The following is an 18,246-nucleotide window of genomic DNA, read 5'->3' on the forward strand; positions in this document are numbered from 1 at the left end:
CGCTCATATAATTTTAAATCCGATGTCACAAAAGCTAGAAAGGAAGTGTCATCCTCTAAAATCTTAATTTATTCTTGATCAACAATTTCCAATTAAATGTGTCTTTATTAAGAAGCTATACCTGACTGAGCCTTTTTATTTTTCTTTATTTAAGATTATCCCTCTTTATTTCTAGATCCTTGCAAGTGTGCATCCGTATGGTTAGTCTGAAGAGTTACAGACTAACCATAGTTTGCGGATTTGAAGCACAGAAGGAAATAATCAGTCCATATACTGATTTCAAAACCGATCACAAAATTTTACTATAGCAGATGTTACTTTGTATAACAATTATCTGACAGTTGCCCATTTGTCTATGCAAACTATAAGTCTTCCTCACACGTGAATGATTAGAGAGCAAACATGCTGGCCAAGATATGTTCTTTAACTGCCACATTAAACAAATCTCTACAACTGCCTTCTTTCACCTGTGCAACATTGTACAAATTAGGAACATCTGGTGTCACGGTGATTCTGGAAACTAGTCCTGCGTTTGCCAGTTCAAGCCTGAATTATTGTAATTCTTTATTTTCCTTATTCCTTATTGTCCATCATCTCCTGTGGAGTGTAATAAAGATGACAGCCAATCTCTGTGATGATGCAATGCATAGGTCTGGTTCCGGTGCTGCTTTAGGCCCAGGCTGCTGGAGGACTCATAGTGGTGCTCGGCTCTATTCTCCTCTTGCTCACTTATCATCCATTTATATGCTGCTATTGCATGTCAGTAACTTTGTGTGTTCTGTGTCAAATCGCTCCTTGTCTGTCTCTATATGGCCCTGAGTCTGAAGCTGCTCAGTGGTTACTGATTTAAAAAATCAACAAAAACTGCTGTTTGTTTGGTTTGCCAGCCAGTGAAGGCAGATGGCTGTTTTTCCTGAGAAAATTCTTTTGGAGCTTTCTTCCTGTTAAAGGAAGTTTTTTCTTCCTACTCCCCACAGAGTGTTTGCACAAAGGGAATTTTTTTTGTAAATAACATAACAAAGCCTTCATATGGCATATTTTAAAAAAGCAAGCAAGATTATTACCACACAAAAATACAGCTATAACAATTTGATCAATGCAAGATGTCCAATGTAACTAACCCCAGTTACAGATCCTAAGTTTCAATTATTTCTTTACTTCCACTTACCTACCTGTTAAGTGCCAGGAGGATTGCCAGGATTTATACATCGGGGAAACCAAACAACCTCTGACGAAGCGGATGGCACAACACAGAAGAGCTACCTCGTCAGGCCAGGACTCTGCAGTCTATTTACACCTACAGGCTAGTGGACACTCTTTCAAGGATGAGGATGTACACATCCTGGACAGGGAAGAACGCTGGTTTGAGCGTGGAGTCAAGGAGGCCATTTACGTGAAAAAGGGAAAGACCATCTCTGAATCGAGGAGGGGGCCTAAGGGTACATCTTTCGCCATCTTAAAATGCTGTGATTGCAGCCATTCCCCAACTCTCTGTGAATGGTACTCATGGCCATTGATCAGTGGTCTTTGATCAGTGGGTTTTGGTCAGTGGTTGTTGATCAATGGTCATGAGAATTTGCATAATTATGATTAAGGAACTGACCTCACAGCCCATTGTTCCTTCAGTGGGCTGGTTTCAGTCATTATGCAAATGTACTGTTTATAAGATTGGGGAATCCTGCAGTCAGCTGAGACTGAAGAAGTCACCTGGATGAGTGACGAAACGTTTCTCCCAGAATACGCTACATCCAGATGAACAGAATCAACTTTTGGAAATTTATTTTCCTGGATGATTGAGAATGCATCAAGACGTTCCACTTACCTAGTTCGAGGGGTTGGGGGGTCGTTTTTCACGCCATAAACAAAAAACAACATAAAATGTATGCTATTTATCCACAAAACTGTGGATTGTGCTACAGCATGCAAAACATTAAGCATACACAAATTAAGTAGATATTAAGTAAATATGACAAAATAACTCAAGAAAGATATAGTAAAGAGACAAAAGCAGGATTCCAATTACATAAAAATGAATTTAAAAAAGTGAAATAAGATAAAAGAGATTGGTGAATTTAGCAAGGAGCTTCTAGAGATCAGTAGAGCGATGGCTGAACAGTACCAAATTTGACAAGTTTCATCAACTCATTAGCATAAAGTCTGTAGCTCAGGCAGTAGAACGGGTCAGCTACTAACTGGGAGGTTGGTGGTTCGATCCTTGGTTCCCGGTTGCTCCAGTCTGCATGCTAAATATCTCTGGGTAAGATATTAACCCCAAGTTGCCCCATATAAATAAGAGCACTTATGTAGAAGAAAGTGCTTCTACATAAGTGCTGAGATATTGGGAACTGTCATTTATATAAACATTGTATAAAATGAACGCAGGTCTGCAATAAACCCGTGTGTTTATTGTAGGTTGCATTATGTTCGTACACTGATGTACACGCTGTACTTGAGTGCTTCGCAGGCTTTGAATTCCTGAAATATAAAGATAATCAAAGGAACTACAGAAACACTGTGTGACCTCGTTCTCCGTGTTGACTCTTCAAATACGGTCTTATCACGATGACATACCATTTCTGTTGACAAAACAGTGCTACAGTTGATTTGTCAGAACATTCCAGTCCACGCGGAGATATGAGACACACACTTCCTCTCAGTTTGATATGTCTGTGTGACGGATAACGCTGGGAGAAAAAATAAAAAAGTCTGGTGTGTAACACGTGCATCATAATGTGATGCTTAAACTGTAATAAGCAGGCAGCTTGCATGGTGTCGATCGTTTGACTTGTAAAGTAAAATGGAGAAAATGTGATAACTTCTATGGTCACATAATGAGCTTCGACATATTTCTATCATTCAATCTGAAGCACAAAGGCTTTCTGTGCCGGTGTTATCTGTTTCAGAGTGGAATAAAATTGCATTATCCACTTAAGGAATAAAAAGAAAAAGACTGTGCAGAGCAACAAAATGCACACTGTTCTGAGCGTAGACGTCTTGAGAAATCTGGAGGAAGAATGCACACGTTCGTATTCATTTATCAATGTGGGAAACCTTCTGTGCCTGATTCTCAAACAGCTGTTCAGGAATGCAGCCCTGGTGGTGACTCTTGGTCAGCCTTATCTGGCCCCGCGTAATCTCCCAGAGGTGTTTGGGTTCTCAGGAGAAACATGTACTCAAGAACATGCAAAAAGCACAGCAGCATTTTGAGTGTGCAAGCAAATGCACGTACACACACACACACACACACACACACACACACACACACACACACACACACACACACACTAGAACTAGAGGGAGGAAGAGGTCGCCTGGAGGTTTATGTTATTTGAAAGATTCTGTTAAACATTATGCGACAAATTCAAAGCCAAGCACGTGTGCGCACGTCTACGTGTATGATCTTGTTGGAGTCTCTGGTTTGTCTCCAGTTCTGTGTTGCACTCGAGTGTAAGAAGAAGTGTTCTTGATCCAACAGGGGAAAAAAAATGTGAGTGAGGATGCCAGCATGAAATGTAAATGCCCCATCTTAACTGTGGGCTTTCGCAGTCAAGTTAACACTTGTTTATGCTGTCGCTCTGTACGTATATGGAAAGTACTGAGACTTGAGCTATGAGAATACACGGTTCAGGGTTAAGGATCATAACAATTCTTCTGTTTGGTTTACACCAGATCCTGAACAAAACATGTACAGCACGTGCGAAGGATGTTTTCCTGCCGCACATGGACACTTCTCACTTGGCCAAGTGGATAAAAACATAGATGGGTACGTTAGCTCCCCCCTGCTCTCGGCTCTAAACTCTGGAGCCCACCCCACCCTCCCTGCTTTGCCGCATGACTGCTCTCCTCATTGTAGGGTCTGCTGTGTCCAAGCCAGGACAGCTGTGGTACAACAGGCCCCATTGTCTTCTGCTATATGACACTATTATGTAACAAACAGGACAGCGGGTGAGATCACCAAGATCTACCAAGCCTCTCTGGTCCCATCATGCGTTCACTGGTGCGGAGTAAACACAGAGAGCGGGCGATGAGGGGAAGCAAAAATGGAAGTCCAGTATCAGTCTGGAGCTGAGAAGGTGTAATTACTCGGAACAAACTGTTGTGCAAACAGGCGACCGAGCAGATTATGGGGGATCTGAAGAGCAAAGCCAGAACAAAGCCACAATATTTTGGCGTGAAAGTTGGCCGTGCTGTGGCCCTCCCTGTTTCTTTACAACTATATCACTCACAGGACACACACACACGGTTATTATTTTAATACATTTAATAGTGCACTTTGATTAACCTGTACAGAAATAATATTATTAAAAAAGATAAAACATTTTCATTTACGTAACACAAAGCTTAACATGTACAATAAAATAAAACAGTATGATACAAAACAAACATATATCTGAGGTATAAATATATTGGCTTTAAATTAACTGTCATTGTCATGCATTATTATTTGGCAGAGACACAGTTAAAACACTTGCGATGCGAACAATGGCTTAGTAGATTAATCAGACACGTCAGCGCGAACAACGCACAACCTCAGATTTAAGCACGAGTGTTACGAGTGAAGGTCAGCTGATACAATGTCTTTATTTTTTGAACACAGACGAGACAGCACAGCGAAAGAAGCTCACGCAAAGATATTTTCCTTCCTTCAAATTCACACATTCAGTCTTCCCTCCTCTTTACAGTAAAACCTGTAAAATCACCACCTTTATAAAAGGACCCCTCTTTTTTTTTTCCTCTACTTTTCCTGTCGGACTACCTTTCTGTTCTCGTCTACATCAAAGCGACTGTGAAAGCATGTTTTTAAAAAACTTTGATAGCATACAAGCCTAAAATCTCAAAAACTGTGCTGTGCTTTAAACAAATCTAACACTTGTAATGGTGAGGAAAAGCTCACTGTGGGGAATCTACTGTTTTCATCTTGGGTTTTAAAAAAAATTGGTCCATTAAATCAGTTTGGTCTTGCATTTCGGTTCCTGACATCCATAAAGTGTGCCTATGCATCTCCTAGCACGCAAACAATGGCATCACACGCTCAAGACATTTGCCACTTACTCGATTTGAATTCTTCTTGATGGAATTTAAGACATCTATCTGTATGTTAGTAAATGAGGCCCTTCCTTTGATCGTTCCTCTCATTTTGGTGAGCCAGCCACCAGTACTCGTCTGTCTCTACCCTAAAACACTAAAACCCTTTGTGCTACCGGCCACCTGTCGTCTCACAACATCCTATCTATTGTCTCCGCTCAGTCTGCGCATTACCGTCTTTCTTCGCCCGTGGATTTATCAATCGGCTGACCATAATAATGTCTGCTGTGCTTTGCTGTAACAGAAAAAAAGGGGACAGAGGTAACGCGGACATACGGCGACCTTTACTCTGAACAGACTACTTTATGTACACATTTTTCTGCTACTGGAAACCAGTATGACGAATCTGTGTTAACTGCTGTTTTCACATACACGCTCTCACGCATACATTAAATCCCTCTTTTGCTTCTCAGAAGCAATAGCACCCTTTGGACAAACCATACATCTTGTATCAACATCGCCTCCTCTGGCCCAGATAAATGTTTGTCTGACACAAGTCCTCTTGGCAGCACGCTGGGAGGCCCCAAAAGAACAGTTTAAAAACATAACATCAATCTTGTTTGGACATAGGGGGGGGAAAAAAATCACAAAAAAAAGTCCTTCAATCCAGGATCCAGAGTTTGTCCTGATGTGAGGATGGAGGCTTGGACTTTGACCTCCCTGGGAGGATGGAAGTCAAAGTCCCACCCCCCAAAAAAATTCCCCAAAACTGCCACCGTCCAACTTGCACACCACTTTCTCATTTGTCCATGGGTGTGGTGAATGAGTCTCGTATCCGTGCCACCTCGGCAGCGCACAAGTGTCCATACAGTTTATTGTACCACTCTGGGAAACGACCCCTGATTAGACAAAGAAAGAGACGAGGCTGTTAGCCTACTGCGTTGCTCTAAAACTTGATTTGTTTGTGGCTCTGGAAGTAATCCACTCACCTGCAGTCGGTTCGGGAAATGTGCGTGAGTCGGGATTTGCTGGCTCCACAGGGCTCTATGAAGTAGCGTGAAGTGAGAACATTGGCTCGGACGCCCACCGCAGACGCCCCTTCGTGGTCTACAGAGGTACACACCAGTGCGCATGCTCCCTTTGGCAGGTCCGTTACCCATGTTCTGTTAGAAACCAATAAAGACACTTTAGATTAAAAACAGCATTAAATTAGATGAAAGATGAAAGATAAAGACAAAAGCAAAATAAACACAAGAAGAGAAAAAGACAGCGATCTACCTGAGCACGACATGGTCTCTGGTAGGATGAGGCGCCATGGAGTTCCTGACATACTGGTAGACCTCTGTCCTGTCATCGAGGGTCTCCACTACACGGCTCTCGAGCAGGTCCTCATCCCAGTGTCCCTGCTCTCGCAGCACCCGGGTCAAAACCTCTTCGGGAGTTGCGGGAACCTCCACCATTACTTTCCACAGCCGCAGTGGATACCAGTCATGGACCTAGAGAAACAGACGGCGAGACCCAGTTACTTTACTTGCAGTCCATTGATTTAAAGCACTTTATGTCATTAAAATCACAGAACAAAGACAGGAAATTACAGCAGACAGGAAATGTCATGCACACAGGTTCCTGCAGTTAGTTTTAAGGGCTTGAGAAGAAGGTGACTGGACTTGTTTAAGTATTTTCAAGACATTTCACCTCTCATGCAAGAGGCTTCTTCAGTTCAGTTTCACTCACAACCTCTGGTGGTAATGTCTGACACCTTTTTCACAGTCATGTAATAATGCACACGATTAATAATCAGTCAACGAGTGAGATGTCCTCAGCAAACTTAAAGAACAGTTGCCTGCCCTTCAAGCTCTGATTAAGCATGCCCCCGTCTTCACCTCAGTTCCTACATTTCATGCTGTATCTAACTTAACATCTTGTTCTGTGCTGGGGTCTTGCTGTTGCTGTCTCTGGATTTCCACATGTGTGCTTGGAAGGCCCCCAGAACAGCCCTCACTGCCAAATATAAATTACTGCAGATGGAAATAATCTTCTTTCACTGTAGTGCTCCTGACTGAAATGTGGTAAATATAAACTTTCAGTGTCTTATCCAAGTGTTTGGAGGCTTCCTATAAGATATCTAATTGTACCAGTTACATTAGGGGAAATTACAAAAATTGGATGTAGTAATTTAACTGTAATCTTATGCACAACAGCTAGGCTGTGTTTCAACATATTTCACTGCGCTCTGGCCAGGTCAGCTGCTTCTTTCTGCCATCATATGATAAAAAGCACACACTCTGCGCCTTGTGACTTTAAACTGGAGAAAAAGATAACCTCATCCAGGGCCTCGCAAACTGGACACAGGAAATGTAAGCCTGGGATAATGCAGAGGCTCTGTACGGGTTTGTGTTTGTGTGTGTGTGTCTCTATGTCAAGCTGATGTCATTCTGGGATGGAGTCCAGTACTGGGATGGGAATGAGACGCCAAGGGGCCAGGCCACTTTCGCACGGATTTGTTTTTACACAGGAAACCCTAACTGCAGGTTTTCCACTCGATATTTAGAGAGTTAAAAGAGAGGCAGGGCAAGGACTGAGAGGAAAAGAGAGGAGCGGAAACAGAGATGGTGTGCATGTTTCAGGAGTGACAGCTTGTTTACACTCTATAGAAAGATAATAAATCTTTCCTGTGAGCTGTCTGACAATTTTATCAATGTTTCCAGGCTGAACAGATGACATTTAAGGGGACCTAGAGAAAGATTTTTTTTTTAAAAAAAAAGAAAAAAAAGAGGACCTACCTTCCTATATGCCAGGTCAGCATGCTCTGGCGTGGAGCAGCTGTCATATCCTTTGAACTTGTCTTTAGCCTCTTTGAGGAGCGTGTCCAGGCTATCTTGTAGGTACGCCCTGTAGCCTCCATGCGCAGCCTCTTCACCTGCAAGCTCCTCCAAGCGCTGCGGCAGCAAAGCCTGCTCCATATACGAGTTTCTGCAGCGATTCATTTCTTCTGGGATCTGTGAGAGAAGAGGAGATGGATGGTTAGAACAATTATTCATCTGCTTAGTCTGTTAGAGTTTAGGATAAAGAAATATCTTTTGGTTTGACAGACTTTGACAATTCCTACTGATGTTAGAGAAAACAAAGCACAGAAAACTTCAGAGAAAAAACGAAAAAATTAATTAAGACCCCCTTCACAAAAAATATGATAGGCAGTGTGAGCTTACTGTGGGGAAAAAAACTATTATGTAAAACAGGTCTGATTTTAAAGATCTCAAAGCATTTATGAATAAGTGATTAACACTGAAGTCATGGTTTTTCTGGCTTTGTCATTATTACATTAATCCCATTAAACAAACTGGAAACACATCCTGTGTTTGCCTAGTTTATCCTCAATATAGTCTCCTTCATATCTTCCATTGTTAATTGCATCCTGACAGTGTTATCGTCCATCTTCCCTTTAAAAAATCTCCATAAGCAAATGCAAATGTAATTAAAGAAATCATTTAAGGAGGTTAATTCGGTTTACTTGTGCAATGTGACCATGACAGGAAAGCAGGAAGCCTTTCCACAGTCTAATAGAATTTTAAACGATCTTAATGACCCACAGTGTGCAGCCTTTTAACATTTACTCTACCATGTCCGGAGAAGATGGCACAAGGCAAAGCACATTTCTGGCTTAATGTCAGTTTTAATTGGATCTGTAATGCTGTAGTTTTGCTGATTATTTCCTGTTATGCTATCCATGTGGAGATGCCAAATCTCACTGACATGAATTTATGGATTTCTGACCCCTGTGATACTATGCTAGAGTTTGGGGGGCGTTTACTTGAACAGAGCTCTGGACAACATAGGTATTCAGCCCCCCGTAGCATGTTCACTTTCCATAATCCAAACTCCTCTTGAACAAATAACTGCATGAATTGGATCAATGCCTTACATAACTGGGACTCTGTTTGTTGACAGGACAAACGCAGGGACATGAGGTATGCGGCAGGAAACCGGAGGTGACATTTATTCTGGCAGCAAACATACCCTCGTTACCTTAAATGGCAGTTTACTGTGAAGGTAGTAGCCAGTAACTCATTCTGCTTTTATTTTTTAAGCTAACTTTAAAAGTGAAGAGTTTGCTGCACAGGTACTGCTACACGATTTTTAATCACTGACCCTAAAGAGTTTCCTGCACTCCTGGATCATGTGCGCCAGGCCATGAGTGGCAGCAAGGTTTTCATTCAGGTCCCTCTGGTCTGGCTTTCCGAGTGTCTGCTTCCGGTTCATCACCCTTTAGGAAAGAAGGAAAAAGAAGAAGACATAATGAGGCTAATCAGAGCAATCACCACAAAAGAAAAGTAAAAAAAAAGCTGGAGGAAACAGTTTAGCTGTATAAAGCTGATAAACCCTCACCTAGAAGTGTCAAATGTGGAACAATGCATGTGTTTTTTTTAATTAGGTCTGGACGTTTATGTAACCTTTCTATTTCCTCTGTCTCTCTCCCTTCCTCTTCTCACCGGCTTTGCTCTCTTCCACACTATTCTGCCCTCGTGCTAGTTTGGAGTGACCCTTTCCTGTTTTCCAAAACTGCACAGGCATATTGCGCCCTTATGCAAGATGCTGCAACAAAAACTATGTTGATTAAAGGCATGAAACTGAACCGATTACAGCGGCGTGCGCTCAGACACACACCTCGGCGAGGAGCTCTCCTTCCGTCGAAGCGTGTTGAGGTGGAAAACGGATGGGGCCAGACAAACTGCTAGGTTGGTGGGAGTCATCTGATTCTCAGCCACGCTGGCCGTCACATCGCTGAGCAGACACAGCAGAGTCCGGAGCGCCTCTCGGTTCTCGTCCGGCAGGAGCAGCACAGCAGCGCGAGCTGCCTGAAGGCGGAGCTCTTTAGGCATGTCTGGAGAAGATGGAGAACATGGACTCCATCATCATTCCTTTTCAGTTCAATTTAGCACAAATTTATTTAGCTCCACAATAACATTATCATATATAAAATTAAAAGCTCAAGGAGTCAGTCAGTACTAATATCTGTTGTCATACTACATCCTGTCATCTTTTTTTCCAGCTGTTGTTTAATTCAGGAAGTAGACCGTATCGGGCCTCCAATTACCTGCCAAAAACGAGTTATGATGGGATCTGTGTTGACCTGTTACATAAGCTATGTTACATAAGCTCATATGTATGGGTCCACTATATGCTTGACCTCTCATACATCACCTTACACAAACGGTGTAGCGTCCACAGATGTGTGCTCATCTGTCTCATGTGTTTTTACAGCTCTATGGCTACAACATCTAAAACAAAGTATGTCAGCTGTGCAGCTGCATATGTCAAGCTGCGCGAGGAATGACGTAGACGAGCCTGGAAGAACATTTTCTGTGTTTTGTGTCTTCTTACACTGATAGATCTGCAGGAAGGTTTCTGAAAGTTTGCTGGTAAGCAAGGGCTCTGGTAAATCTCTGAAGTACTGCTTCAGCATGTCGGCAACGTCATAAGCTGACTGGCCCTCGTAGTTGACTCCTCCCCCGTCGGCGCCGCTCGCTTCATTCATCTGACGGAGGGCTTGGATACGAGATTTTACGCCCGATTTCCTGAAAAGACCCACCTGGGCGGGGAAACAAAGAAGAAAAGGGTTACGTCTCACATACCATGCAGAAACCTTTGAACTATAAAGTATCTGATCAAAGAGTATCAAAAATGACTCTCACAAACACACACACACACGTCTTTTATTGCGTTAGGCTGTCGCATTAGGAAAATAACATTCTTGACTTATCCACAAATCCGTAGCTTACAGTCAATATGGTTACATCACAACAGATCCTGTTGACTGTATTTACAAGGAGCTCCTACAACAGCCAGTAGGCATTCTTGTAGTGAATGCTGTGTAGGACCTCATCAATGGCCTTTTAAGGCTGTGTGAAATGGCAATGTTGGGGAGGAGAAAAGAAGAAGACTGCTGGCTTGTCCACTGAATATTTTCCATGAGCTTTCACACTTCCAAACAGAGGCACTTTGTCTGTCCTTGAAAAGAAAGTCATCATTCTCTTTTGCATGATGCCACATTAAAAGCCATTTTTCAATTTGACTGCACCTTTCCTTCCTTTATAAATGCACAGACTGTGACAGACTGGGTATAGATTAAAGCGACACAGGTGACTGAGCTGCCGCACACTGACTCTCCCCTGGCACACAGAAAGTGTTTACACACTGACTGAGTGGGCATCAGACTTTTTCCGATTTCCTGCCTCATGTTATGTAACACCAAGAGAAATATGCACATGTATTTAAATTGATATTTTATGCAGTTTGAGAAGCTTAAAGAAAACAAGTTAGCTAAAATAGTACTTAAAGCTAAAGCTGAGGTGGCCATTACATGTAAACTTGCAGTTCCAGTGTATAAAAAGGTTTTGCACACATCTGTGCATATTTCTGTACTATATATTACCTGGTCGAGGCACTGATTTCGTAAGTAGCGCATGGCCTGCTGAATTCCTTGAGGCAGGGGCTGTCCCGTCCGCTGGACGATGACTTGTAGTGGCACACCAAACACATTCCTGTCTTTGTAGTCGCGCACCTTGATGCGCTTCATGAATTTCGGCACAGCCCTGCAGCATACACACAAATTTGGATCTTTAAAATGGGTCAACATTATAATGACATACCTTCATTCTCTCTTTACTAACTGAGAGCCTAGACTGTAATCAACAAAAACACATCACAGTAATCAGGGCTAACACAGACATTCCACAAACACCTATTCATACAAATTGATTCACCGCCGCGTCAGAAATGCATCAAATGGGTTATTTTTAGTTAAGATGCAATGTAAAACTCAAACAAATCCAATTTATCACAGAGCGCTTGAGCCTTTTATGTGTGTGCAAGGCGAGTGTGAAAGTGAGCAGAGGTCCATCTGCAGGGTTACGGGGGGCGTGGGTAAAAAGGTAAGGGAAAAATGGGGATCGTGGAAAGAAGATGTACAAACCCGCTTCTTTGCACATCTCCAGTCGACGATCGCCTCCAGATTTGTCACTCTGGGCGAGCTTGTGTGCAAGCATTTGGTTCCTAGTGAACAGCAAGTCTCCATCCACAAACCCAGAGTTGAAACATGCAACCCTGACCGTTTCACAAGAATGTGCCCGCAGATTTATGGCTGAGTATCTGTCTGCATGGGTGTGAGTGTGTTTTGCACAGAGATGTTATGCGTGACTCAGGACAAGTGCGTCTTTGTAAGTGCTGGGGTTCACAAGACTTCTTAGAAGCACGGTTTAGAAAAAAAAAAACAAGAAGAAGAAAAAAAAGAGCATGTTATGATCCCGGGCAGAATTCTGACTATGTTGTGGGCCTCCAGTGGCCAACAATTGGACACTGTCTTTCAGTGAGCCTCAACCTGTCATAAGACTGTCATAATGCCTTCTATTCCCATTTAAAAGAAAGCCTCGAGCAGAAAAATAACACAGAATTAATGTGATTTTTCCACTTCTAGTCATCTTTTTCCTTAACTTTAGCTTCTTCAAAACAGCCAATTCTAGGTAGCACTTTGGCTTATAGCAATTTAGCACAATGACACTTCGGTCTACTGTAATGTGAAGAATGTTCAGTGACATTCAGCTGCTTTCATTTCAGGGAATTTCATGAAATTGTCCATTTCACCCCCCCCCCGTGTTCAATTTAACATAAAAAAGCAAGAATAAAGAAATAAACGAGCGCACAGAAAATTAGCCCAGACCTTAAGCTTAGAAGTGGTACAGAAGATCGTTTGGAAGGACAGTTATTGCGTGCAGCTCTTTTCAGCCTCGAGCTCAACACCTCGCGTGTGAACTGCCATGATTGCCCCGTTGAGAAAAAGACTATGTACGCCCCTTCCCAGCAATTATGGGCCTGGGAAAAGAATGTGAAACCCAACCTCTGTGGACAGCCATCCCCACACTATACAACAACCTGCAGATGGATTTGGAGATGGGTAGGATTGAGAGGGTTAATAGCTGGCTGAATGGGTATATTAAAGGGCATTACTTAGAGGAACAATATGGCAGTGGCAGAAGCCATTTCACATGAAGCTTTAAAAAGAAAGAAAGAAAGAAAGAAAGAAAGAAAGAAAGAAAGAAAGAAAGAAAGAAAGAAAGAAAGAAAGAAAAACACTTCTTAATGCTTTCACCCTCCATTTCCCGTCCACAAGCCTTCCCTACAGTCCACTCACCAACTGAAGCCATGTTTGTTTGTAGGAGTGTGTTTCTCCAGTAGAGCAGTGAGCTGCAGAAGGGAGAGTTTCTGCAGCAGATTCATCTGTAGCACAGACTGGCAGCTAATCTGAAGCTGGGCAGAGGCCAAGCTGGGCCGATGGGAGTTCTGGAAGCTGGGCCAGCGGAGTTTCTGTGGTCTGGAGTACATCGGAGAAGAGCAGAGCACAAATTGAGATGTGAGAAGAATACTGACGATTGAGAAAGAACAAGTTTAACCCTCGGGATCTGCCTCATGCTTTTGTTCATGCATAAACGTTGACAATAAAACCCACGGCCACACACAGTATTTGTAGTTGTTATGTGCCAAGTGATCAGTTTGGGGATTACAAGGACTTATGTACACATCAATCAAGAGATTGTCTTTGAGACTAAAAGCCCGCCGAACGTAAGTCTGCCTGTGAATTCCTGAAAGCACAGGAATGGTCCCCATGGAAACCAAGCAGCATTCCAGAGCGCTCGTTAGCATTACATAAGGAGAGAAGTCTCAGCGTGTCCCCCTGTTTATCCTATGCTGTCACTTTTTATGTACAACTCTTTTTTGTTGGTACCTCAGTGCTGCATTCAGGTTTGCTTTGTCCTTTTACAGAAGAAAGACTGGCAGCATGAGACTTTCCGCTTAGTATTAAAACTAAAAGTAGCACATAAAATTTTTCTTATATAAAAATATGCATGAAATTGTATTTTTGAGAATGGCTAACAGTGTGGTCTGGGAATTATTTAGAGTCACAGTTGCTGTTTAATCTAGGGCAGGGGTATGAAATGGACCTGAGGGCCAGAACTGGCCTGGCAAAGACTTCAATCTGGCTCACTCCATATCGTAAGAAAATATGTGAAGGAGAGCATAAATTTTGGACTTTTAACTGTAGTTTTGGCTCCAAATAAAGATCCCCCCCACAATTATTTATACAGCATTTCTTTATCATATAGAAAAAGAGACAATGTGTTGAAACTTCACTTCTTTTTCTTACATCTCAGGTATTAAAAGTGTAGTTAAACTTCTTTACATTGATAAAAAAAAAAAGAGGGGTTTTACTGCTCGACCCACTTAAAATCAAAGTGGGCTGTATGTGCCCCATAATGTAAAATGAATTAGACATCCCTGATTTAGGGACTATAGATATAAATGACCACATGTACTCTAATCTGGCATGTTTGCACCTTACTATAAAATGTAAGGATTTCAAACCTCTGATTTTTTTTTAAATTAAAATCTGGATGAACCGACCCTTCATTGATGATCTGTGTTTGTAAAAAGATGGTTTTGAATTTTCTTCCCTCACCTGCTGGTTCGGGTTAGAGATGCTCCGACACCAGAGTCTCTTCTCTCCCTCATTCCTTCCTCCCCCTCGCCCAAGGGGTTTCCTGTGCTGTCTTGGTCGCTTCCGTTCTCGTTCTCCTCCAGGCGGTTCTGCAGAGGAGAGGACGGGCACGGGGAGGCCGAGTCCAGTGCTGAATCCGAGTCGCCTTCTTCCTCCTCATCTTCCTCCTCCTCCTCTTCACCGGCCGCATCCTCAGACCAGGCATTAACAAAACGCTGCAGGCCGCTTACGTGTTGAAGAACTTCCTCTAATTTGTGCTCGTCCCCCTCTTCCTCCTCTCCCTCCACTCTCACTGTGTAAGGGACGTTGTCATAAAAACTTAGACGGCTGTCGACCGAGCCCGATGAGCCACGACGTTGACGTCTGCTGTGCCGTCCCCTGAGGATCACAGAGTTTCCATTATCATTAGTGCGTGAACTCCCATCCTGGAGGGCCTTGGGAAAGGTTCCAGGCTTATGGCCTTCTGGTAAATAGAAAAAGATCATGCCCTCCTCTTCCTCTTCTTCTTCCACTTGTCTGCTGTTGTCTTGCACGCTGTAGTTGTTCTTGCGGTTCTGCTCATCAACTGTCATCCCATTACTAGCGTGGCAGGGGACGGGTGGGGCAGATTTGGGAGCTTGCTGCTGATCTGAAGCTTGCTGGAGGAGGCTGAAAGGATCAAAACCTTCCAAATACATGCCCCCTCGCTTACTGGAGGTCGCCGCCGCACTGTGGCTGCGAGCTCGAGTCACTGGGCTCGGCGTGCTCACCGCACTCCCGCTGCTAGCTTCCGACTGGCTGCTCCCAGTACTTCCAGTACTTCCGTTGCTGGTCTGAGTGGAGTAGGATACAGAGCGATTGCGGTTAAGTGTCATAGTCTGGGTATTATTGCGATGGTGATTAAGATTCTGGTTGAGGTTGAGACTGGAGATATCCACGCAGTTGAGCCTCCGCAGTTTGTCATCATCAAGACCCTCTTTGACGACAGGGCCGCTGATTTCTATTTTGCCTCCGCCGGTGCCCCCCTTCTTCTTTCTCTTAGAGGAGCTGCCACTGTGGAGCCGCAGACTCTCCATCCTCTTGAGAAAGCTCTTAGCTCTCGAACGTGTGCTTTTGCTGCTGCCGGATCCTCGGTCCAGACTTCCCCCTCGTCCGGCGACCCCCGTCTTTACATCAAAGGTAAACTGCCTGAGGGTCTCTAGGGGCGATGGAGGCAACCCATCAGACAGAGAGTCCTCATTCGCACATCCTGACCCACCTGTGCCTGACGATGAACACATGCTAGCTACTGAGCTGGCACGGGTGGCATTAGGGGGCACAGCTTCGTTTACCAGAGCGGCACCGTGGGTCTTCTCTTCTCCTCTCCCTCCACTCCCACTGCTGTGGATGGAGCCGACTTCGGGCTGTTCACTGAGGTCGGTCAGCACACTCTCCGAGCTGTTGCCTTCTCGGAGGGTGAGCTTGCCCTTCTGGGATGCTTGGTCCTTGGGAAAAGGGGGCTGGCAGGCATCTGTGGGCAGCGCGGAGAAAACCTCCAGCTCCTCCATCCGAGACCAGCGCTTGCTGTCCCTCTGGAAGGTCCAGCGTCCACTGATGGCACAAGGCTCATCCTCATCTGAGTCCTCACTCTGAATGAATAAGGGGGCCAAGGAAGGGAGAGGGGAGAGAAAGGAATAGCAAGAAGAGAAGGGGAAAAAAGAGAGGGAGGGAGAGAAACAGTTGGTGACATTATTCACTGCCACATTTTCCACTTCTTTTCCAGCATTCCTCACCTTGATCCAGGAAACTTTCGGTAGTTATGGAACTTATTTTAGAATGGATCTAATTTTAACCTACATGAAATATAATTATATACAATGGCTGTCAAAAGCTTCCATAACACAAGGGCTTTTATAAGAAGACATGTATAAATTTTAGCATGAAGCATGAGGTAATTATATTCATGGTCAGCCAGAAAACCTCAGAAAAATAAGTAGAATAAATTGGCCATTGATGAGTCACATTTAATGTATATGAACCATTACAAAAATGCACACACCTCCCCCAGTTTGGTTAATCTGTCTCAGACCCCAAAGGGCGTTGAGAAAATTCCATTTTGACCCCATAGCTCTCAATGTAGCCGGCCAGACTGGGGTCACCCCCCGCCTACACCCACCTACACAGTCGTTATCTGTTTGTGCACAGGCACTCATGGAGAGTAAAACAAGCGCCGTCACTGATATATTTTAAAATTTCTTATACAACCCACCTACAAAACTGACGTCTATATTATACAATCAAAGTCAAACACAGGCCTCAAATCTAAAATCTGAACTCATTAGAACACCAAAAAACTTATAAATGAAGTTCCTTTATAAAGGATCCTGGAGATAAGCACTTTGATTGAAAAAGGAAAAAGGAAAAGGGAAAAATAAATCATCATTGTCAGAGTTCACAAAGGGCTTTATTATAGGCTTTGTTTCAAATAAAAGTGAATAAAGATTGTTATCTATCCTGGTGCAAAGAGGATTCACCTAAAAAGAACAATTTAGTAATTTTGCCGACACCGCTCTATACGACCGTAGCCTGTTTCTGTTATTCTGGTTGTATTGAGAGATAACCAGCACTCACTGGTGATCATAGCTGGAACCATTTTTTACCGTCCACCCAGCAAATCATACTGATTGGATACGCTGATTGCCACATCAATGAAGTCGCACAATGAAAGCTATTCTTATAATCATCAGACAGTACGAGCAAACCACGAAGAACGGGAGACGAGGAGATGGAGATTTAAGAGAGGGAATGTAAAGACGTGACGAGATCAATGCATTCCTAAGCTGTCTGGGCGTGGGGGTGGGAGGCTGTTGTCCCGCAAGAGCGGAGGAGTCGAGGAGGCAAATAACCTCTTTGACTCCTCTGCTCTTCTCTGTTGACTCCTGAAATGAAAGGTGACACAGAAAGGGTCATCCTAATGAATACCACCACGCATAGAACAAGGATCTTCCTATGTAGCCCTTAAGGGCATTAGATTTGGTTGATTTGTAGAAAACAGAGAAATTCTTGTCACAAAGTGACAGTGTCTGTCAGTCTAGACTTTCTGCTTTAATTGAAACATGAGTGGTCTAAAAGTGGGATTTTTACATAATTATCCTAAGGAGGAAAAACACTTTCCACTAGGACGGCTTCCTTAAAAGAGACATTTAAGAGCTGGTGTTGGTGGGGGTTTAATTGGTGCAAAAAACTGCTTGAAAACATGCCTTTATAATACCTCTGAAATCATTGAAAGATGTATAAATATGAGGAAGTATTTTAGAAGAGAGAAGGTGAGCATACTTTAAATGAATGGGGGAGTTTTGGTCAAAGAAACCCCTTCATTTAGACATTAAAGCTCTCCTCCCTTCCCCTACTATCCCACAACCCATTTGGTATAGAAATGAACTCAACAGGTGCCTTCTCATTAAACGAGATGAGAGAAAATGCAGCTTTGCCCTGTGGCCAAGTGCGAACTGTGGGTTGAGGTGAGGCGGTGCAACTGTGGATAAGGAGATGTGCAAAGTGGCTTTTCACAAAAGGAGGGTACTTCAAGTGCTTGCATGTAGACTTACTCTTTTTCTTTGTGGCGAAATCTCCAGTCTCATTAAAGCGCACTTATTGAGGGTGTTCAGTCTCCTGCAAATACAAACACACGCACAACTGGTTAGATTTGAATT

At 43.3% G+C, this 18,246-nt stretch overlaps 1 protein-coding gene across 3 annotated transcripts in view; it reads right to left on the reverse strand.

Moving 5' to 3' along the window:
* Window positions 1-4,238: 4,238 nt before the first annotated feature.
* The window catches only part of dlc1 (DLC1 Rho GTPase activating protein), an 81,688-nt gene continuing 67,680 nt past the window's right edge, over window positions 4,239-18,246 (reverse strand). For all 3 annotated transcript variants that reach the window (XM_085161654.1, XM_085161652.1, XM_085161653.1), the window contains exons 8-18: window positions 18,142-18,205; window positions 14,537-16,182; window positions 13,214-13,393; window positions 11,459-11,618; window positions 10,408-10,615; window positions 9,691-9,907; window positions 9,175-9,289; window positions 7,809-8,024; window positions 6,304-6,521; window positions 6,015-6,188; window positions 4,239-5,924 (exon numbers count right to left, since the gene is read on the reverse strand). In XM_085161654.1, coding sequence (XP_085017780.1) covers window positions 5,825-5,924; window positions 6,015-6,188; window positions 6,304-6,521; window positions 7,809-8,024; window positions 9,175-9,289; window positions 9,691-9,907; window positions 10,408-10,615; window positions 11,459-11,618; window positions 13,214-13,393; window positions 14,537-16,182; window positions 18,142-18,205 — 3,298 coding nt within the window. In that variant the 3' untranslated portion in view covers window positions 4,239-5,824. The remainder of the gene's footprint in view (window positions 5,925-6,014; window positions 6,189-6,303; window positions 6,522-7,808; window positions 8,025-9,174; window positions 9,290-9,690; window positions 9,908-10,407; window positions 10,616-11,458; window positions 11,619-13,213; window positions 13,394-14,536; window positions 16,183-18,141; window positions 18,206-18,246) is intronic.

Source organism: Neolamprologus multifasciatus, chromosome 6, assembly GCF_963576455.1.
Source record: "Neolamprologus multifasciatus chromosome 6, fNeoMul1.2, whole genome shotgun sequence".
In the NCBI taxonomy this organism is placed as follows: Eukaryota; Metazoa; Chordata; class Actinopteri; order Cichliformes; family Cichlidae; genus Neolamprologus; species Neolamprologus multifasciatus.